Raw genomic sequence first — 24,112 nt, 5'->3', positions numbered from 1 at the left:
GCGGAAGCCGATGCCAGACCAAAAGGCATGCGTTTGTAGCTAAATGCTCCCTCAGGTGTCACGAAGGAGGTAAGATGTCTGGACTCCTTACTAAGCTCAACTTGGTGATAAGCTGAAGAAATGTCAAATGAAGAGAAATACTTGGCTCCGTCAAGTGTCCCCAACATTTCATTAATGTTCTGCAACGGTTGACGGTTGATCCAAATATTGGCATTCAAATTGCGCAAGTCCACAGACATCCTACGAGACTTGTCAGCCTTGCATGCAAGAACTATGGGAGCCAACCATTCAGATCCCTCAATAGCTTTGATTACATCCATGCGACACAAGCGTTCAAGCTCCTTTTTCAGTTCAGTACGCAACCTCAAGGGTACTTTTCGCACCTTGTGTCAATGGCTTTAGCGCCATCTTTCAAAACAATGCAATATTGGAAGCCTCTTAGCTTCCCAAGCTTGTCACAAAAAACTTCAGGATACATATCAATCCACTGATCCCCAGACAAGTGTTTCACTACCACATTGTCTGAGATATTGGAAGATGGTAGGAGAGTGTAAAACTTGCAAGCTTCACGCCTAGATAAAACCATGTCAGGATCGAGAATGATCCCAAGTTCCCCTTGTTCTTCCCATCCTAACAAATTTGCACCATCCTTAACAATGAATACAGGACCAGTGGCTATATCCCCACTGAATTCTAAATTGGCATCAAATTTGCCCAAAACTTCTACTCTTTTTCCCACATAAGGAAAAATTTTAATTTCTGACTGTTGCAACTGAATGTCTCCTAGTACTCCAAAATCCTTGATGTTGGCGAGAGTGAAAGGAGAACCAGAATCAGCCAGAAAATTCACATTCTTGCCATTCACACGTATAGTATATGAGGGTGATTTCCTCTTGCGCGAACTACCCATGGATGCGATTTCAATAACACCATCAGAATGTGTAAATGAGGAGGACAACATTAATAACATATTATCGTTCTTGACTTGACTACTTGGTTGTTTCCTTTGTTGGACGCTGTAACTGTAGCTTTGCAAAAATGAGCTAGATGCCCTTTTCTTCCGCATTTGAAACACGTTTGATTCTATGCATAACAGTACTTTGAATTTCCTAGATGGTTCTTGCTTCCACAGCGAAAGCAATGGAGTTGTGCTCGCTCGGATTTGATCTTGGACGGGGGTAGAGTAGAAGAATTTCGCATTGTATTTTCAAGAGGAACTTTGGTGACTTTGACGTTGTGCTTTGGCGATAGAAGTTTCACCTCAGTGGGTTGAGTGGGATTGCTCATTTCCTTCATGCAGAATTGAGAATGTTCAATGCTTTTGCAAGGATGATTGCCGTTTCTAGGTCAGGGTCATCAGAAGACAAAAGTTTCTCCTGAATTTTCTTGTTACAAGTGCATTCGATTAATTGATCATGTATAATCTCATCCCTGCAATTACACGTGAGAGATATGGTCCTGAGGGCAGAGACGAAATCATCAATGGATTCACCCGAAATCTGAGCACATTGTTAGAACCTGTGATGTTCAAGTACTACATTCTTCTTAGGATTTAACCTTTTTTCTAAAGTTTTTATCAAAGATGCAAGGTCATCGACGAGTAAGGAATCCCCATCATCACTGCGAGTGCTAACGACCTCGAGGGTTAAAGTTTTCACAATGCTTCTACCCTCGGCACCCAAATTGTACATAAGCAGTGCTTTCTTCTTTTTAGTGGTAAACATGTCACCATCAATGGCCTCTAAATAGCTTTCGAAAGTGTCCTTCTCCTGTTGCCATATCATGGGAGGGGAACCTGGAGACTGTAGATATGGTGGAGGGGCCGCTATATGATTCATAATCGAACAGCATGTGGATGAGTTGCTGCCCACACACAGTAATAGAGAGAGAGTTCTTAAAAGAGACAAATGAAGCAGACTTGTAAAATGCACGCTGTTGGTAAATAAAGATTAAGGGAGTGTTTGTAATGTACCAGATAAACAAGAGTTGGCACTCTGTTGAAGACTCACAGCACGCTATTTCTGAAGGTGCGCATCGGAAAAAACTGAGTGGAAAGAGTAATTGAATTGAGTGCATCCACATGTGTAAATATGAACCAAACAGCTGTGCGCGTCAGCGGAGGAAACAATACTGGAAACTGAGCACATTGAGAAATTAAGCTGTGCGCATCAGCGTGAAGACCCGATGCATTGCTATGGCAACGTTGATTGCTGAAAGTTTCCAAGTTCCGAGTTTCCAAAATGGCCGCACGCAACGTCCTCATGTTGCATGCAGCAGGTCAGGCAAGTGCAGGCAACGCTACGCGATGCTGCAACGTCACAGGACAAGGCTCGTGAAGCAACGGCTGCAGCGAGCGCACACCACAAAGTGCCACAACCGCGCGCATCTAAAAGGTACCTTGAGGAGCCAGAACTGGCTCCAAACATCACAACGGGATGAAGGAGGTCAACACAGGAACGCTGAAATGGCACTGCAGGCTCTATAAGGGTGCCAGGAAGGATCGCCGAAAGGAAACCGTATCCAGTGGAAAAACAAAGTCGGGACACAGCAGGAAGGGTGTCGTAATCCTCAGGATTCCACATGGAAATAGGAGAGCAGGTCTGGTCAACTCGTCGTCAATGAAAAGAGGGACGAATCTGGTGTAAGTAAGTACCTCATTTATTCATGACCAGTCCTGACAGCTCCCAGGCAGCAACTGCCAGACTCCCCACGTTCTGTGTTCCACGCAGGGAACATGGTCGTGGAGAGATTCCAAATAAGAATACAAAAGAAGATCCCAACACAGGGCCACTCAAACCTTGGACTAGTCTCCTCGTCTTCAGTCTTAGCTGTTGATCACGTCATACAGCTGACTTCCTGTAAAATAGCCCAGACAGGCAGCCGCCTTGTTGGGTTCAGATGTTCCTTACAATAGTGCCCACACCGACATTCGCTCCCGCCCCACTTCCCACACATCCAGCCCCAAAATGATACACTGGACACGAATTATGGGTAAGAACTGCTGCAGGTTTATTTTCATACAACAAACGTATGACGATTAGGTGGGTCATCTTACGGGCGATCCAAAGCAGGCAGCCCCTCGCTGTCCGGCCTGCCTAAAGAGCCAGCCAGCACGGTGAGTCGATGCTCGGACGGTGCAGCACATTGACGATCCTATGTTATACTCCCGCCCCCACCCCTGTCAGGGCGGAGCGGTGTGGCCCCCCCCGGTCGGTTCAGGCCCCCCGACGGCCCAAAGGACTAACCGGGTGCCGTCGCGGTTTCCCGGAACCTCCTGCGGCTCCGGGTCCTTGGCTCAGGCACCCTTACTGCGCCAGGCAGAGGTACCCCTACTGTACCAGTTTGCCGCAGATGTACCCTTACTGTACTCGTCTGCCTCCAGATCGCCCTGTAACTCCACCACAGCTCTGGAGGAGGCCACCATCGATGACAGAGCCTCCCACATCCTTAGTTACTTACATCCCGCAGCTGCTTGTGCCACCTACACGTCCAGTAGGAACATATCCATTCCCAAATTAGACAAGTGTACCCCGTCTTTATCATAGTACTCTTCCGTTTTTTCTTGTATTAGTGCGTGTCTAATTAAACCAAAGACTCTCCTTTCCATGAACTTCTCGCCCCCTTCCATTCCCTGCGAGGGACAATCTCAGACCACAAAAGCTCGCCCGCTCCCAACCTGTTGCTTATTGCCACCATGTCCTTCTGCATGACCTGAATCAATGCCCTCCTTCCCTTGGTGACTAAGTTGTTCCCCCCAAAGGTGGATAATGAGGACATTGGGTGGGGCCCCCCTTAAAGCAAGTTGTTAGTCTAGCTTGAGCCTCACGCTGCCCCATTTCATTCCTGGGTAGCCCAACCATACAAACTGCGTCTGCGCGAAACCCCGGGTCCAGTCCTTGAGTGCTGCCCACTGTTCCAACCTGGCAACATAAGAATGTCCCATCACCCACACGCAACAGCCTGCTGGAAAGAAGACAAATCAATATTCAACAAAAGGGGAGGACGCCGTATACTTAACACACGTGGTTTAATGGTTTACACTGCACACAATTAACTGCAAAAGTCGTGATTGAATATCTTCTTGACATAATTAAGCACATATCTTTGGGACCATTAGGTACTACAATTGCCCTTCCCAGGCTGGGTTTACTAGGGGCGAATGTAAGCTGCCCCTATGATGCGTTCCAGCTGGAACCTGGTCAATGGCGCCCCATCTGCATGGATGAGGAAATGCCCTGCTAGGAGCGGTCTGATCTTCAAATATTCCCGGACCATGGCGACAGGGCAGTATCTGGGATCCCCTAAAGCCTGGAGCACTATTGTTGTGCCCCCCACCAGCCTGGTCTGTCTTGGATCTGCGAATGCGGAGTACCAGACATCCTGCATATCCAATGCTGCCCCAGTCCTATCTGTCTTAGCTTTAGCTATGAGCTCGCTCACCCTAAAGGCGCCAAAGAAAGCCAAGCAGAAGGCAGTGGAGAAAAGCCGAGCCTCGAAAGGGGATTTGGTGACTAGCGGTAGGGTTTCTATCATGCGCTGCAATGCGGGGAATTCTATTGCCGATCTGCTGTCAGCGAACTTCGTCTCCTCACGTGCCCACCCTCTCAGTGCTGCCCTCACCCTGAAAGAACAAGTGGGGTCATCACCCCCGTTGAGTCTGGTGTCATGCTTAATGGCCGCAAGGTGGCCACACACCCAGGAATGGGTCTTGCCAGCCTCCTTGGCCCAAACCACAAAATTCTCGACCTGTTCCTGAAGTCCCAATGACGCCGCTTCTAAAGACTCTGTCACTGTTCTGAAAGTGGCCAGTTGGGAGGCATATTTCCTACGGGTAGCAGGGGCCAGGGAACGCTCGCCCATCCTCTTCAATCGCTCCCCCACCGAAGGAGTCGCCATAGTGCTGCCGGGAATGGTGTCATTGCCGCCCTCGCCCGCGGCCAGGCCTCTCGGAAACAAAGCCACTGAAAGCGAGAGAGAGCGTCAGCTGCCACATTCTTTACACCTTCAATATTTTGCGCCCTAAACTCTGTGTTATTCTGCAGACCCGCCCTGACTAATTCACTCAGTAGACCCAAAACAAGGGGGCAGGTGGCTGATAGCCCATTGATAGCCTGAACTACGGCCATGTTGTCTGACCAAAACACTACCTTTCTGTTGCCCCCTTGGCCATAAATGCAATGCCGCAACTCCCCTCCACGCCCCCACGTGTAGAGGCGGGGAGCTGTGTCGAATGGCCACTAGAGATCTGCCTCGATGATGTCCCCCTGCGTAGAACGCCGGCAGCAGTAAACTTACGGGACCTGTCGGTAAAGCCGTTTGACTGTAAAACCTACATCATTACCACAGGGAAAAATGTGAACACTTTTTACCCATATTGACATCGTAGTTGCACCCCGAAGTGGACAAAAATAACACTGCAATCACGTGACTCAAATTTAACACAACCTAATCTAGCCATCGGAATGTCTGGCTGCATCAAGTTTATAAAATCAGTCAAACTTGATTAAGTGCACTTATTTGGCGCAATGCATTGGAGGAGGACATTTATCATGACAGCTATAGAGTTGTGAAAGTAACCGGTTTCGAGGACCATTCTGCGGTCCATTAATAACATGCATGGCGTGGGGCTCCTGGACCGCACGATAAGAATCTACCCGGACGTAGATGCAGTTTCAACTGCAAAGTGTTTTTTAAGGAGAGAAATAATATTTTAGAAATCACAAGCATGTTGCAAAATCATTTTCTATGGTGCTGAAAAAAATAACGTTTTATATGAAATGATATTGAGGCTTCAATATATTTGCTCGCCATAGCGTTACTTAAAGCTGCATATATTGTAAGAGTTAGTGTTGACTGTTGGACCCGGCCTCGTGGCGTGGTCCTCCCTGATCCATGCAGCTCCCCATGACCCTGATCCACCCGACCCTTCCCGCCATGACCTACATCCCCGACACTGGGCTCCCCGTCCTCGCCCCCATTTTCCTGGTAACCGAGGCCGAGGCCCATGTGTCTGCACCTAAGATGGCCGCCCCGGCCCCAGCCCGACCTCGGCCTTCGGCGCCATACCCAGCCAGGGGGTAGAGTGCTCCCTGTGAGCGAGAGAGATGAGTTTCGATCACCCATCCCCTCGAGAGATGAGTTTCGATCACCCATCCGCCCTCCCTGAGGGCTGGCTCCAGGCCTGCTGAGTGTCTGGGATCCCTCCAGACCCAACTTGAAAGGATGAAAGGAGCCGTTGAGGCAGAACCCCCAACAACCAGCCCCCAGGTGCTAAGACCTCCGCCTGCGAGGACTCCGGACATCAAAGGAAGGGAGTCCTATATCAAGGGTGGCTCTGGGACGATCAAACCAGTTGTATCCTGGACTACGTGAGCCCTGCTGACCTCGTTGCGGCTCCTTTGCAACCGAAGAGACCACCGAGCCCTGCTGACTTCATCGCGGATTTCCTACCATCTGAAGAACTATCTGAGCCCTGCTGACGCTGTCGCGGCTCCTTTGCAACCGAAGAGACCACCGAGCTCTGCTGACTTCGTCCCGGCTCGCCTACAATCTGAAGAACTATCTAAGCCCTGCTGACGCTGTCGCGGCTCCCTTGCAACCGAAGAGATCACCGAGCCCTGCTGACGCTGTCGTGGCTCCCCTGCAACCTTGAGAACCCCTGAGCCCTGCTGATCTGATCGCGGCTCCCCAAGACCGTAAAAACTGCAATATCCTTACTTGAGCCCTGCTGATTCGATCGCGGCTCAGAGACTATTCTGGTCCGGCTGGACCCAAGATCACCCTGTACCCCCCAGCTCGAGGATTGAGAGCTGTGCGCCGGATACTTCGAACCTTGAGACTGTCCCGCTACCCTACCCCTATCGAGACTCTTTGAGCCCTTGCTCGCCTGTGCATAAGAAACTGCGGATCATAAAGATCCATCTTTACGTGAAGATATAAAGAATACGTTCTCTTAATCCTACGGTGTGGTGTCCCTTTGTTAAGTGGTGCTAGCGCAGCGTGTACGATTCTAGATTCGGGATCCTCCCCCTGAGGGTCTCCCGCCAGTGCTCGGCTGTGTTCCTAGGAGAGGTGGGTCACAGGGTGGTCAGGTGCCAAGTCTGTCCTCCCCTGGGATCGCCCCTCTAAAATTGGTGGCAAGCGACGGGATCCGAGTCCATATTCTAGACATCGTACAGTAAGCAGCTAAAGCACTACCGAACAAAGATGTCGGAAAAAAATACCAAGAGTTCCACTGAAGCTGATGCAAGTACCAAAGGAACGGCTAGAAGAGTACATGCACAGAGAACTATAAGAATTTTGCAAGGAACGAGGAATTGCTACCACAGGCCAAAATACGAAGGAAGATATGCAGAAAGCCCTACAAGCTTGGGTAGAGTCCGAGGAGAACCCTCCCCCGTCAGGGGAAGGAGCAGAACAGCCGACCGGACCCGAACTCAACCCGAGAGGGGGCAGCAGCACTCAGGTACGGAGCAGCACCCCAGATGGGGGCCTCTCCCCCGGAGAACTAGCGGACAGAGAGAGAAACCGCAATCACAAACTTGAATTGGCAAAACTCAAAATTGAGTGCGAATTGAAGCTAGCCGAAAAAAGACTAGCGGTAGAGCAACTACAAGTACAAGGAGAGTTGGAGGAGAAGAAACTCCAGCGGGAACACGAAGACAAGAGAGTCCAGCTGGAGCATGAGCGCGGCCTGATGGAAATCAAGCTAAAGGCCCGGAGTGAAGAAAACCGAACCTTGGGGAACCGAGAAGCGGTTCCCCCGGTAGAGCCAAAAGTCCACATCCCCAAAGATGTGGTGAGAGAATACTATAAGAACAACGATATCCAGCAATGGTTCAAGGCCTACGAAGTCGCCATGACCTCCCACCAAGTTCTGCAGAAGGATTGGGGAGCTAGGTTGTGGGGCCGATTCCTGAGTGAAGGGAGAGACACCCTGCTCGATCTGCAGTCCTCTGTGCAGACCTCCTACAACCACATGAAGGAGGCCCTCCTCACGAGATACGGACTCACCCCTGAGATGTATCGCCAGCGGTTCCGGGACTGCAAAAAGATCCCGGGCACCACGTGGGTGGAATATGTGAACTTTTACAGTCGAGCCTTGGAAGGGTGGATCAAGGGCAGCAAGGTCACCACCTTCGAAGAACTTACCGACCTTATCGCATGGGAACATTTGTCCGCGAACTGTTTCGTGGAACTACGCCAGCATTTACTGGACAGCAAGCTTACAGACCCAAGGAAGCTGGCCGTGGAGGCTGATCGCTGGGTGAACACCCGGGTCCCCCCGGCCCCCGTAGGAGTCTACACCCGGAGCAATCAGGGATCTCCCCGCCAGAGGGGAGGGGGGAATCAAGGTAGGCAAAGGTATTCCCAGTCAGGACCCCAGCGAAGTCCCTCCAGAGGCCAAACCCAGACCGTACCAGCCCCCTCACCAGCCAATCCTGCTCCCCCGGGCAACCGTGGACACCGGGTCACTATTTCCTGTTACCGATGCCAACAAACCAGGCATTACCCCTGTGTCCCATGGCCCCGCGACCCTCCACAACAGCTCCCCCAGCCAGACAGGTAGCCAACGTAGCCCTAGGGGAGGAAATGGAGGACACCGAAGAGTGGGAACCCGCAGCCATGGCACTAGTCTCCCTAGGAGACCGAGAGATGATCCCCGGGGTCCCCCTACCAGATAATACCAAGAAATACCGACAACTGGTGACGGTGAACGGCCGCCGGGTGGAGGCCCTTCGCAACACCGGGTCAAGCATCACAGGTATCCTCAGTCACCTAGTCAGGGAGGACCAGATCTTTCCGAATGTCATGTGCCCCGTACTGTCCGCTGACAACACCGAGAGTTTATGTAAAATGGCCCTAGTACCGTTCGAATGGGGGGGAGTGATAGGGGAATTACGAGTCGCTGTCCGAGCCTCCCAGCCTGTAGACTGTCTCCTGGGCAACGACCTAGAAAGTTCCCCATGGAGACAGGTAGAACGCAAGACCCACCTGGGCATGATGGGCCTACCCGAGTGGGTGTGCGCCACCACCCGATCCATGTCCGCCCGACTACCCTCCCTCGGGGCTGTCTACGCCGAGCCGCCCAGCCACCGCCCTGTAAAAGAAGATAGGGACGACCGAACTGAGCCCACCGGCCTCTCCCCAGGAGGAGAGCCCGTCACCGACGACGACACCTTGCATCCCGAGCCCGCACAGATCGCTGAGTAGGATCATCAGCCTGAGTTGGCGCAGTGGCGTCACGAGGGGGGTCCCTCCCGAGAGGAGTTCTGCCGGGAGCAAGCCACTTGCCCTTCCCTGGTCGGACCCCGGCGACAGGCCGCGGCCCAAGCTGCGGGCGCCCAGACTGGGACTCATTCCGTATACTGGGAGAATGGCCTCCTGTACAGTGAACAGAAGTCTGCTGAGCTGGGGTCGGCCCGAGTGCTGGTGGTACCCCTACGCTTCCGAGACTTCCTCCTAGGCCTGGCCCACGATGTACCCCTGGCGGGACACTTGGGCCAGGACAAGACCTATGACCGCCTAGTTACGCACTTCTATTGGCCCAAGATGCGAGCGAATGTAGATGCCCACTGCAAGTTCTGTCTCATGTGCCAGGCTAGTGGAAAAAGTGGAGGCACGACCAAGGCTCCCCTCCAACCCTTCCCAGTCGTCAGTACCCCCTTTGAGTGGGTCAGGATCGACATAATAGGGCCCCTGGACCCTAAAACCTCCCAAGGTCACCGATTCATCTTAGTCCTGGGGGATCACGCCACCCGGTACCCCGAGGCCATTCCCCTCCGCACCGTAACGGCCCCCGTGGTGGGCCGGGCGCTGATGGGGATTTTCTCCCGAGTAGGTTTTCCCCGCGAGGTCGTGAGTGACCGCGGCACAAACTTCATCTTGAAATACATGATGTCCCTGTGGCAACAATGTGGAGTGTTCTACAAATTCACCACCCCGTATCATCCCCAAGGAAATGGCCTAGTGGAACGGTTTAACCGGACACTGAAGGGGATGATCATGGGCCTAGAAGAGCCCCTCCGGCGCAAATGGGACGTCCTCCTTTCCTGCCTCTTGTTCGCATACCGGGAGGTCCCCCAGAAGTCCCTGGGGTTCAGCCCATTTGAGTTGCTGTACGGGCATCCCGTCCGGGGGCCCCTCAGCCTGGTCAAGGAGGGATGGGAAACGGCCCCCCGGGAACCTCCTCTCGATGTGTTCTGCTACATTCTCACCCTCTGAAATCAGACACGGAAATTCCGAGCGCTGGCTGAAGCCAACCTCGAAGCAAGTCAGGAGGAGATGAAGCGCTGGTACGACCAGAATGCCACTCTGGTCGAGTATAAACCGGGCCAGCAGGTCTGGGTGATGTCCCCGGTGAAACCCTGCGCACTCCAAGACAAATGAACCCAGGCCCTTTAAGGTCGTGGAGAGGAAGAGCCAAGTGACCTACTTGGTGGACGTCCAGTCCCCTCGGAACCCCCTTCGGGTCTTCCACGTGAACCGCCTCAAGCCTCACTTCGTGCGGACGGAGTTGCGCTTGCTCTTGGCCACCGACGACGGAGCGGAAGAGGAAGCGGAGCCTCTTCCTGACCTCCTGTGTGCCAAAGAGAAAGATGGCTCCGTAGACGGAGTGAGACTATCTCCCTCCCTCACTCCTCAGCAGCGTGAGGACTGCCGCCAGCTCTTGGGGCAGTTCTCGTATTTGTTCTCCTTAGTCCCCAGAATCACCGACTGGTGTGTCCACGACGTGGACACCGGAGACAGCCCGCCGGTGCGACACTGAGCCTACCGAGTGCCTGACCGAGTCCGGACCTGCATCCAGGCCGAAGTCTCGAAAATGCTCACCCTAGGAGTGGTCGAGCCCTCTGACAGTCCCTGGGCAAGCCCAGTGGTGCTGGTCCCGAAAGCCGTGGCCCCTGGAGCTGTCCCAGAACTTCGGTTCTGCGTGGACTACCGGGTGCTCAACGCAGTCCCCCGAGCAGACGCCCACCCCATTCCCCGCGCAGACGAGCTCATCGACCGCCTGGGGTCTGCTCGCTACCTGAGTACCTTCGACCTGACTGCGGCTACTGGCAAATTGCGCTCACAGAGGGAGCCAAGTAGCAGTCCGCCTTCTCCACCCCGGATGGGCACTATCGCTTCCGAGTGATGCCGTTAGGGATGATAAACGCCCCGGCCACCTTTCAGAGACTAGTGAACCGAGTCCTGGCCGGGTTGGAAGAGTTCAGCGCCGCATATCTGGACGATATTGCGGTGTTCAGTTCACAATGGGATGAACACCTCCGGAGGGTGTTGCTAGCCCTGCGCCAGGCAGGCTTGACGGTGAAAGCCAGCAAGTGCCAGATTGGGCAAGGATCAGTGACCTACCTAGGCCACCAGGTCGGAAGCGGGCAGGTCGCCCTTCTCCAGCCGTAGATCGATGCCATCCTGGCCTGGGAACCACCCACCACCCAAACCGAGGTCCGAGCCTTCCTGGGCCTCACCGGCTACTACCGGAGGTTCATAAAGAATTACAGCAGCATAGTGGGTCCCCTCACGGAGTTGACGTCCAAAAGGCAGCCCAAGCGCGTACACTGGACCCCCTCCTGCTAAGAGGCGTTCGACGCCTTGAAGACCGCCATGTGTACTGCCCCCGTACTCCAAGCCCCGGACCACTCCAAGGAGTTTGTGGTCCAGACCGACGCCTCCGAGCATGGCATCGGGCCGTACTGTCCCAGCTCAATGAGGAAGGTATAGATCAGCCCGTAGCCTTCATCAGCAGAAGGTTACTGCCCCGGGAACAGAGATGGAGCACCATCGAACGAGAAGCGTTCGCAGTAGTCTGGGCCTTCAAGAAACTCCGACCCTACCTATTCGGAACCCACTTCCGAGTACAGACAGATCATCGACCCTTACGGTGGCTCATGCAGATGAGAGGGGAGAACCCCAAACTGCTGCGATGGTCAATCTCCCTCCAGGGGATGGACTTCACAGTAGAGCACCGCCCTGGTACCGACCACGCCAACGCTGATGGCCTCTCCAGGTTCTTTTGCCTCAGCGAGGAGAATCCCCAAGAGGATGGGTAGTTCTCCCCGACTTTCAGCTGGCGGGGGATGCGTGTTGGGCCCGGCCTCATGGCATGGTCCTCCCTGATCCATGCAGCTCCCCATGACCCTGATCCACCCGACCCTTCCCGCCATGACCTACATCCCCGACACTGGGCTCCCCGTCCTCGGCCCCATTTTCCTGGTAACCGAGGCCGAGGCCCATGTCGCTGCACCGAAGATGGCCGCCCCGGCCCCAGCCCGACCTCGGCCTTCGGCGCCATACCCAGCCAGGGGGTAGAGCGCTCCCTGTGAGCGAGAGAGGGAGGAGTAGCTAGATCACACCTTCCACCTCCCCTCGAGAGATGAGTTTCGATCACCCATCCAGCCTCCCTGAGGGCTGGCTCCAGGCGTGCTGAGTGTCTGGGATCCCTCCAGACCCAACTTGAAAGGATGAAAGGAGCCGCCGAGTCGGAACCCCCAACAACCAGCCCCCAGGTGCTAAGACCTCCGCCTGCGAGGACTCCGGACATCAAAGGAAGGGAGTCCTATAACAAGGGTGGCTCTGGGACGATCAAACCAGTTGTATCCTGGACTACGTGAGCCCTGCTGACCTCGTCGCGGCTCCTTTGCAACCGAAGAGACCACCGAGCCCTGCTGACTTCGTCGTGGCTCGTCTACAATCTGAAGAACTATCTGAGCCCTGCTGACGCTGTCGCGGCTCCCTTGCAACCGAAGAGATCACCGAGCCCTGCTGACGCTGCCGCGGCTCCCCTGCAACCTTGAGAACCCCTGAGCCCTGCTGATCTGATCGCGGCTCCTTAAGACCGTAAAAACTGCAATATCCTTACTCGAGCCCTGCTGATTCGATCGCGGCTCAGAGACTATTCTGGTCCGCTGGACCCAAGATCACCCTGCTCGAGGATTGAGAGCTGTGAGCCGGATACTTCGAACCTTGAGACTGTCCCGCTACCCTACCCCTATCGAGACTCTTTGAGCCCTTGCTCGCTTGTGCATAAGAAACTGCGGATCATAAAGATCCATCTTTACGTGAAGATATAAAGAATACGTTCTCTTAATCCTACGGTGTGGTGTCCCTTTGTTAAGTTTTGCTAGCGCAGCGTGTACGATTCTAGATTCGGGATCCTCCCCCTGAGGGTCTCCCGCCAGTGCTCGGCTGTGTTCCTAGGAGAGGTGGGTCACAGGTTGGTCAGGTGCCAAGTCTGTCCTCCCCTGGGATCGCCCCTCTAACATTGACGGATTGCTCAATTCTTTACACCATTTCTGAGTGCTCTGTATAGCACTGTAGCTTCTGTGTATGGTCTTATGGAGCTACTCCGGCCAGAGGAATGTATGACGTTACAACGAATTCCATTGCAACGCATGCCTTTACCACGCATGGAATTCGTTTTCCACGCTTAACCTTTACCTCGAATATACCTTTACCACGCATACATTTACAACGTTTTTCGTTGTAAATGTATGCATGGTGAGGGCATACTCTTGATAAAGGTTATAACTCTCCCCTTAAATGCCCCCTGCCTCCACTCCTTATATTTACCCCTGCCCTTAACCCTTAATATATATATATTTATTTTACTAAAATGCCCCTTACCTTTTAACTCGCCTTCTCTCCTTCTTCTTTGGTTACGTCGGTCGTTCGTCGTTGAGAGGAAGCGGAAGTTACTTTCCGTTTCCTCTCTATTGACGTCGATTGCTTCAGCTTCGTCTTCACTTCGGCTTTTCAGGTAAGTTTTTTTTTTGGGGGGGGAGACCCCCCCAGCCCCCCTTTTTATCCCAACGCTTTATTTTTTTTTTATGGGGGAGACCCCCCAAACCCCCCCCCCCCTTTTTTTTTTCATTTACCAAACATGCCTTTACTACGTATTTTGTAGTAAAGGTATGCGTGCTAAAGCCTCTCGTTGTAACCACGCATGCGTTGTAAAGCATGCGTGGTAAAGGATTTGGTGGAAACGGCTTCGTTGTAGAGGCCGTTTCCCCGGCCAGAGAGTTAGCATTGTGCTTTAGACTTCGCTGAGAACTACGTAACTTGAATGGTGGATATCTCTACTGTATAACTTAAGAGTTGTGTATGTCATCTAAGGTGTAAGTGACAGGTGTAAAATCTCTGCAACCTGTGGAAACACTCTCTTGGTCCCTACTGGGAGCTGCGTAGCCCAAGTGATTGCTCTGCTAACCAAGCCACACTTAGTGTTCTTTAACATGAGAGATTGCTCTGACGCCTTCATTATAACTGTAAGAACTACTTCCTAGCTCAGCTGTACTAAAGTTATGAGCAGCCGAAAGATGAAATCTTAGGCAGACCTAGCATGATTCTAATCTGTTGTGTTTACACATAGAAGTCCAATTCTTTTATTTTTTAAATTTTTTTTTGTTTTTTTTTTTTTACTTTTCGGCTAAGTGTGTGAAATATATCTTGTACAGTGGCCGACTAGTGTGTTTCTGTCTCACATGCTTCCGGTCACATCAGTCTCAGCAAGGTACTTTGTAAGTACTAAGTATAATGCAGTGCAATGATATACTTTATTTTCTTTACAGGCGTGGAAGAAAATATCCAGGAAGTAGTCGGGCATATCACTGAAGGTGTCTGTCGGCCGCTGAAGGTAGGACGTTATTTTTAAAATATCTTAAAACGTTTCTAATTTTGTTTACATTAAATTGCCAATTTTATTCTAGTTTATAAAAACGTGTATTACAGTGGTTGCATTGACTTAATGCCAGAAACAGGTGACGCCAGAAGACATGCTTCGCGCCAAAGCTTCGACAGTCACCGTGCAGGGACACTTGAATTTATCGCAGTTTATTATATTAACTTGGATATTTAGTTTAATTATTTATGTCGCACGCCACCTTCTGTCAGACTGATGGGAAATCCTTCCAGCATAGAGGAGGGACGAGGCTATTCTGCATAGCATACGTTTGATTTCGAACGTGCTTACTAGCTTCCACTAACTTCAAACGTTTCTCACAAATCAAATGAATTAGAAATGATTTTAAGAAGGACGAATGCATCCCATCTTGGGTTCTCTTTTTGCTGTACTCTTTTTCGCTGCCAGGCGTTTTATCTTTTTGCACCTTTAATCGGTTGCAGTCTGCGCTAATGTTATGGTAAAGGTGGCTAGCTTTATGCAGCCCCTTTATACCCATGCATATCTTCATCCTAAGCACTATCCCTGCACATGGGATGTAATGAGGCTGTTTTGCAGTTATACATTGCAAGCGAGGGGTGTGGTGTTTCTTCTCCCCAGCCTGCTCAGCCATGCTAGGGTACTACATTATACCCTCCTCAACTGAGGTGAAGACAACATGACTTTGGTTTAAGAGTCATGCAACAAAGGGAATTTTTTCTCCAAGTATATTCGTTGTGTAGTTGGAAATATTACATTTGACGGTACTTTAGAAAGAAGTTTACGTTGTTAATCAGTAGCTCGTTGTTATAAGTGTTATTTATTTATTTAATTATATCTATTGATCTGTTAACTTCCCAGCTCCCACACCGCCCGACCCGCTTCACCGCGTTTACCTGTGCCGGCCGCCGCTACAGCTCTCTATTGCTGCTAGCTGCCGCCATGCAGCTTAAGACACGACTTCCCCTTACTGGACATGGCAACACCAGCATATATAATAGGCTACAACATTCGTGCTGATGTCAGTTCCTATTTTTCTACACCTCATAGACACATTGCAGATCTCTCCCTCTCTCACAGTGCTTTACTGACAAAAATTCCTTCGCTATGAGAGCGGAAAGTGGAAATTACTTCCATAAAGATTTCAGGACTCCAGCCAGGCCCGATTCTCGAGGGTGGGCCAGACCCTCCCAAGATAGCTCTGTGATCCCCCCCGACCCCCCCCCGCTCATAGAAAAAAAAGAATCTTCTGTACTTTTTACCTAAATCAAAAATCACACCGCCCTGCAGACTCACAATAAAAGCCCAATTGTCTGACTTTCATCTATTATAGCAATTCCTTGGACATCTCTAAGTGCCTGGGGACTGGGATGAGGTCACTGTTCGTGGCAGCTATTACTGCACGTGTAAATAGAAGAGGTACCTAACAAACCAACCCCTCTATTTTGGGACATGTACCCTTTACACAGTAATTAAGACATGAAAGCAGTATTATTGCAGAAACTGTGAAGGATTTTGCCATTGTGAAAATAAACATACACTCAAGATGTACACCTCTTTTCTCCAGGGCCACTGGAATTAGCAGATTTAGGATATACCAAATTATGTGGCAGGGTTGACTAAATTATGTGGCAAAATAAGCCAAATTACTGTAGTGTGGCACATTTTGTAATAGTACAACTTTATTATTTTTACTCTCTAACACTGTCTTGGAAAAGGCTACATCTTGTTAGTTTGAATCACACCAAGAAAGAGCTTGAGGTCCACCTGCCACACATACTACATAACATAATATATACCACACAACTGAAATGGCAGGAATTATCTCCCTATATTTTATCAGGGATAAATGGACACTTATGTGCTACAGGTTAGTTACCGTGAGAAAGCATGAAGATATTTGTCAGAAAGGCCTCACCCACTCTTTTGCGTCATGCTTCATCATTGTCCAATCCGACCCCACCTGCCAATCCAACCACACCATGTTAAGATTATACCAACACAGCCGTCTCAACCTCTTTGGGGAGGGAGCTCAGAAGATCACTGTTCTGGTCATCAAGGGGTTCCAGTTAATCCTTAACCTGAATGTGAACCCAAAAATGTCCTTTATTATAGGGTACACTTGGTTGGAATAAAATGTGAGGATGCTAGAGAGAGCTTATGTCTTGAGCATCACATCAAAGTGTATTTGCCAACACGTTTCAGCCTCATTTGGATCCCTCATATAGGGTTTCGGGCCATCGTCATGGCAGTTCAGGTACCCCTAAAGTCAGTCACTCATGGTACTAGTCTTACGCTAGGTAAGAGTAGACCTGTCAGTCTACCGTCTTCACCTGGAGATAAATAAAATATGAAAAATATGGTGTGCAGTTGATACTGTATTTTTACAGTTTTAAATAATTACTGAACAGTATCCATTTTATAAACATGCTCGGTTGTCTCAGACATTCAGAATGTTCTTCTGTATTGTACATGCAAGCACCTACTGTGATACACCAGTGATATCACAACAAGATCAAATTTATATGTAAAAAAAAAAAAACCAGTGACATATGCACGGTTCCTACAGACACTTACCCTATATTATTCGGAGTTAAGCCATGCAGACACACCAGGGAGGAACCTCTCCTTAAGTCACCCACTTGTGTGAGGTAAGAGGTACAAGTCACAGCTCATCACAGTCAAAGGTACAATGAATCTTGGGACATAACTTAACCGTTGGTCTATATAAATGATGTCATGTCCTACAATTCAAAACAGCTCCAATATGCTGTGGGTGTAATTATTTTTTTTGCCAGATACACAAGTCATAATGTATTATCACTGTCTTTTGTCATGTTACGTTCTACTGAGAGGAGCCTTATATGTTAGAACTTTATTGTGGGCAATTTTACATCAATCTGCCTATGGTTCATAAACCAATGTATTCTCCTAGGCGGATATGCGTTATTCATCATTAATTGCCAACTTTGGGTGTATCGGAGTGCAGATGTTTCGGGTGCACCAAGCTCCACTTCCCATATTTCCATACATTATACTACCTCAATGAAGGTCTTATCTATAACTGCGATTGTTTATGCCAGGTTATTTCATTGCGGCTATCTGGTCAATGCCTGTTCTTCTACATCATTGCACAAGTTCTTGCTCGTACTGCAGCTGAATCACTATCCTACAGAGGGGAATGCTTCCATACACCTAGTGTCATTCACCAATGATCTAGGCCAAAGTTTTAGGTCTTTAGCGCTTGTCAGTCTTACTGGCCATTAGTTCCAACCCGAACTGCAGTCAAACCTTTAGCTCTCAAAGGGGAATGCGTCCATACACTCAGCGTCCCTCAACAATCCTACTGGCCAAAATTTGCGGTATTACACAATGAGCAATCTCACTAAACATCACATCTCTGGACACACCAGTACTCCGTATTATGTCATCAGAGAGGATCGTAATTTTTAGACCCCAAACGCCCGCTTCCTGCCTTTGTCAAGATTCAGGTTCCTACTGGCAACCCATGGCAGCCACCGCTGCTCTTCCTTGCTGGTCCGTTCACCCAGCGGCAGCCTCTGTGTATGTCTTGATGGCAGCGGCAACTTCTGTGTCCTCGAGGCGGACGGCGTCATTGGACTTCAAGCCCTGTCGTAAGTGCTGCAAGCAGATGTCACCACTGGAGTCACATGACAACTGCATGTGATACTGGTTATGACTCCGACTCGTCATCATGCGGCTCCTGCTTCTTGTTGCACCAAAGGCAAAGCAACTTTCAGCCAAGGCCTTCAGGGACATGCCGAAGCGTATTACTTCCCCTACAGGTGGGTCTCCAGATTAGGAACGTTCTCCCAAGGAGTCTTCCCACAGAAAACGCACCAAAGGAACTTTAAATCCTTTTCTTCCTCGAGGAGATGATTTTGTTCCATGGAGTGTTCGGAGCCACATCGTAGTTCTACAAATTCCAGCTCTTTCTTGTTATACAAGCTGATTCTGAACCTTCAAAAATCCATCCAGAATTCACTGGTCTGTCGGCCGAACCTGTGCAGATTGAAGCATTCCTCCTAGTCATTTGGATAAGTTTGTGACTAGTTTCAGTACCTTCTAGGCCACTACCCTATGGAAGACCTGATCGTTTAGGCTTCGCAACTCTGGTGGCTTCAACTCCCAGAAAAGCAATTTAGCAGGGAGCACATTCGTGTAGAGTGTGGGTTGATTGAGATCCGTTACAAATTGCGTGGGAAGGTCTCTTCTAGCTTTGTCCTTTTTCTGGCGAGGAATCCTTGTTGTTGCTTCTTTAAAAAAGTGGTCAAAGTGCTCCTGATGAAGGAATTTTTCCCTCAACCCCCCCCCCCCCCCCCCATCTGATTCGGGGCCAGAGATGTACATTGGTGGCACAACTGCTGGGCTCACGAGAATGTTTCGCCAATATTTAGACTGTTAATCTGTCGTTTTTGTTGAGGCTGTTTTGATTGCTTGTATTCTGCCTGATGTATAAACTGTAAAGCGCTCTGATACTCTCAGTGGTCATGTTTGCACTATATAAAACTTTCAAAATAAATAAATTAGCTTCTTTCTGGAATGAAAAAAACAAGTCTGATCTGTTGCAGCTTGCCATTTCATAGCCTTACTGCTTAATTAGAAGGTTCTTATTTCCTTCTCTCTACTTTATTTCTGTAGGTTACTGCTGGCATGGAAGAGCATGTATGTTTGCATTCAGTTTTTTTCCTGTTATCGATTAGACACAGGATCTAGGGCATGCCTCTTTGAGTTAATGTGCAGGCTGTACTGGCTGCATCTTCACGCCTCATTTCTGAGGCCCAATGGACAGTATTATTACTTTGGTGTGAAGGTTTTATTCTCGCCCCACAGAGGTGGTTCTCTCTCAATGAAAATGAAGATCAGCCAGTGGTATAAAATGACTTGCATCTGCCTTCTCGTCACTCTGATCTTTTTCAATTCTAGGCTTCAGAGTCTACTGCCCTCACAGTGCAACTCTGTACTTTGCCCTGTACTGTGTTTAATTTGAGCAGATGGTTTCTGTTGTGTGGCACCGGCACTTAATGGTCAACACTGGCATTTATGACCATCTGCCACATGGTAGCACTGTTTTGACATAAGCACAACAACAGTTTAATAATTCAGTAAACATTCCCAACAAATAAATCCTGCCGTCCAGACAATTTGAGTGGCCTAGAGTAGTCTAAATTGTCACATTTGTAGAAATGTAATGGTTAGTACTTGTGTCGGTACTGTAATTAGCCACGCTGGCAGGGGCAGTGGGTGGTGCAAGCTTCGGCCTCTTGAGAAGGGCCCTGGCACTTATGTTTTTTACAAATGAAGCTCCGCCTGTTTCAACAAGAGTTGCAGTCTCACTGCCTCCCCCCTTCTATCCCCTGCTGATGTGCAGTTATTTAGCAGTTTTGATTCATGTGCTGTATGCTCCTGTGGCATGTCTATTCCACTTCCTCTCTCTTGGCCGATGCACCTCCTCTCTTGTCTTCTAAGTCACTCCACATCCAGTGACCTACTCTGCGCTCCATGCACTTCAGCGATTAATGGGTCATTCGGCATAACAGAGTTTTCTGCATTTGATTGTGTAGATGTCTTGATTATTTTACAGTATTATTCGAGTTTTTTTTTTAAATAAACTAATTACCCCCTGTTCTGCTACTAGTGTATCATATGTATGTGAGTAAATGTCCCAGACCTATCTGACATGCTCTCCAGCAAAATACAAGCACAGTGTCTTGTATAAATCAGCTGGGTTCTTTATTTTGTCTCCTATCTGGGCAATGTATTGTATCCAGGTGGAGTGTTGTAGGTCTCAGCTGGGGAATCTTGGCTTCTAAATGAAATCATAAATAGAATGTTTCTCTCTCCAGAACTCTGCAATTATTTATCATTTTAATTGACTTGTCCAATTGTAGTTGATAAGAGAAAGAGATGGGGACGAGAAAGTGTGTAGTCATAGGAAAGAGGTGAACAGTGACTGATAACAGGGGCAGTGATGGCAGGAAGAAACAATGCCAGGAAAGAGGGAACTGACAGAATAAAAAGACACTTACAGGAAGAGGAGGAGAGTTCCAGTAGAATTGGTCAATGGCAGGACATTAAGAGGAAAGCTTTGCTTTGGTGCCCAATGGGGCTGTGACAGTAGAGAAATCCATGGCGGCAATAATACTAGAGAGAAGGAACAATGAGAAAGGAGCTGTTGATATGGGAACATCTCCTTCATGTTCGTGGTGTGCAGTTGTGTCCCCCTGCCCTGGGTGCCTGTGTGTATGTAGTTGGTATCCTGATTTTGTCACAGGGTTAGGCCTGTCCCGTGACATAAGTACGGTCCTGGACTTGCCCTGGGGCTAGTGTCTAGAGGACCCTATGATGAAGAATGCCACTAACTGGTGTTAGTGGGTGAGGGTTCTTTTAAAACCAAGAAGCATTCCATACTCACCTGAGCGAGGGGTATAACAGGATGTAGGTAGCAGGCTCTCTCTTATTGTATGTCTAATTTGATTGAGAAGTGGGGCGAGTCTTCTCCCTTCTCACCCGCTCTATCGGTAGCTTCAGCATCAGCACTGCTCAAAGTAAATCAAAACAAACACTATAGTGAGGAATCATAATCTGACACACTACGCCATAACACAACTCTGACAATGACACTAAAAGTACGAGTAATTAAACTATTATTTGTCAGCAACTACAGCATCCATCAAACATTTGTATAATAATGACAGGACTAAATATACATAAAAGGGGACAGGTGATTTGAATGAATAAAACAATTAAAACAAAGCCAAAAGCTTAGATGAGATAACATATGGGGCTTGAAGTTGAAAACCAGGGATCTGACACACAGCCCTCATGTTAGCGATTCGCGACCCGGTATGATCTGCAGGTCCCGGATGCTTCGTGCTGCAAGTCCGCACAGTGCTCTCGAGAGTTGGTGGCAGAATGGAAGATGTCGATTGAGTATCGGAGTAATTCCGAAGGAGTTAGAGGATCTTTTGTCTTCCGCGGTAAAAAGAACTATGGGTGGCTAGAGACTATCAGAGTTGTCTCTGGGTTTTTAGTATGTTATCGTGACCAGGTGTCTAGGTGAACCTACGTTAAATGACATCACGCCACCTTAAGATAAACTCTTGTGAGCGTTTTTATTAGAGCTAATCTTTATTCTTGCAGATTACCAAAGTAGTTTGCTTAAACAAATCATTTTACACTGCATTGTCAGGGAAATAAGTTTGCCTCCTTTTTCACATGAATAAATAAACGCTAAGGAGTTTAGAACCTGTGATCTAGAAAATGTATTGTATTATTGGCTTTCTTTTTACATTGTTAATTTTCTTTTTTCCAGGTTAGAATTGAGCAAGTAATCGTAGCTGAACCAGGTGCAGTTTTGCTGTATAAGGTTTCTAATCTCCTCAAATTCTATCACCACACAATCAGGTAAATTAAATGTTTTAACCATGCCCAATGTGGACCTCTCTGTAAAGCTTGGATTTTCATGATCCATTCGGTATTTATGTCAAAAGGAAGTAATGTATTTTAAGAGGCTGTTTTTGACGTGTTAAGCTACAGCTATATCCCTCCAAAGCGAGACAATTTTAGGTTACCTTAAGTAGTTCAACAATTTAGCAAACCTTTTGGATTCTGCATCTATAAACTATTCAATGTCTGGAGATAAAACATTTTTTTAAACTATTAGTCTTATTGGAATGGAGCACTATTTAGATCTAACACTTTTAGGGATTTTTTTTAGACCAAGATAAAAGCAAGCATTGGGATTTCCTATAGGTCTCAGCTGTTTTGAACTATTGTCTTTGCCATTGCTTATATAAACAAAATTCAGCCTCCAGGTCCTAAAAACAGAGATTTAAAAAAACATAGTGGGGAGAGCATTAGTGGTACTTGGGTCAGTACAACGCAGAGAGCACCGGGAAGGTATATCAGCTGGAAGCAGCACACATGGGAGCGATCAAGTGAAAGCAAAAGTAAAAAGTAGTTGCCGGATGTAGAGCTGTTGAAGAGTGCAAGTTATCCAATGAAAAGGATTGAAAAGATGCTATAGACCACAGGTCAGAGAAACACAAGAAGCTGAAGAAAAGCCATCAAATAAGCTGCAAGCAAATGAGACTGACAAGAAGCTAACCAATAGCAAGCAATGGGCGGACCCAGAGCCCGCTGTAAACATTGAAATTGTCCAAAATTAATCTTCATCATCAGACCTCTAAAATATGTGGCTAGGTGAGACCTAAAAATAGGCTCCCTGGCCGACCTGTAAAAATTGGCATAATTTAGGTTTAGTGAGCCCGTAGGCCCCTTGTGCGTCAGTGCCACTGCGCTAGCCACACTATTGATAGTTACTCCTCCCCAATTAGTCAAACTTGCATGGTACTTTTGCATCTGCATTTCAGTATGAGGAGACATTTAACTTGAAACGGGAACATTGGGACTAACCTGCCAAGCTCATAGATTTTGGACCTACACCGCAACCTGCATTTATTTAAGTTTGTAGGACAGAGGACGCTCTTACACTCTGGAAAAGCCTCCAAAACATAACATAAGAAAGAAAATGTCAGTAAAACATGCAAAACTGATCACAGCAATAATCATAATTTAGTGAACTGAAAGCTGGCATAGCTGTAAACAGCTCTAAAAAGGTATTCTAAAATTGTGTTAGATGAGTATGTTAAATATTTTTATAAAAATTGGGAGTGTATGCTTTAATCAACGACCCTTCTTTGCTGCTTCACGGTACACTTGTTTAGTTGAGATCGTATGTCTTTAGGCAGATAGTTCTTCATGCCAATCACTTTTCAAATTGGGTTTGTTTACTAAGAAATTAGCAAAAGGCACCAGTCAATTTGTGTCTCCAAACTTTGTCCTGAGTATCGGTGAAACATGCCCACTGACTCAGGCCTCATATTTCAACCAAAGATTCTGGACATAGGCTTGTATGGCGGTCCGCGAATATGGATTCAACCTTGCTCAGAAGTATTGCTGGAAATAGGGATCTGATTAGCTTTTGTCTGTCTAATGACAGCTACCAGCCTCATAACATCAATGTTTCTGCAAGCTGAATTTTAATGTTAGGGCTCTGCTCACTAGGCCAATTGGTAATAGAGCTGTGCACAATCCATTGTGGTTCAATGTGGTATGTGGAGCAGAAAACAATAGGGTTCGAAGGGAATTTAAACACTTACCCAGGATTAGAGAAACCATTAAAAACTGCAGAAATAAATACAATAAGGCTCATAAAAAGAGAAAGGCCGGTTTAAAGAGTGAATGGTGGGAAAAGTTGATGTGCGCCTGTATAGTAAAAGACACACAGGCTTTTTGGAAGATTGTCAATGCTAATCTTTCTCCAAATAGTTCACGGAACTGGGTTTGTTGGAATACTGGCCCTAATGAGTGGATAGATTACCTCAGTAAATCTAATTGCCCTGACAATTGTATATATGTCCCTTTGAGTGG

The 24,112-nt window shown here is 48.4% G+C and overlaps 1 protein-coding gene across 1 annotated transcript in view; it reads left to right on the top strand.

Annotated features, from left to right (window-relative positions):
• COG6 (component of oligomeric golgi complex 6) overlaps window positions 1-24,112 on the top strand; it is a 585,234-nt gene that overhangs the window by 368,567 nt on the left and 192,555 nt on the right. Inside the window, exons 11-12 of the mRNA XM_086935060.1 lie at window positions 14,568-14,632; window positions 21,993-22,084. Of these exons, the coding sequence (XP_086791186.1) occupies window positions 14,568-14,632; window positions 21,993-22,084 (157 nt within the window). The remainder of the gene's footprint in view (window positions 1-14,567; window positions 14,633-21,992; window positions 22,085-24,112) is intronic.

This window comes from Lissotriton vulgaris, chromosome 8 (genome assembly GCF_964263255.1).
Source record: "Lissotriton vulgaris chromosome 8, aLisVul1.2, whole genome shotgun sequence".
Classification (NCBI taxonomy): domain Eukaryota; kingdom Metazoa; phylum Chordata; class Amphibia; order Caudata; family Salamandridae; genus Lissotriton; species Lissotriton vulgaris.
The sequence above is the reverse complement of the archived record's forward strand: the minus strand, read 5'-3'. Positions and strand labels throughout refer to the sequence as shown.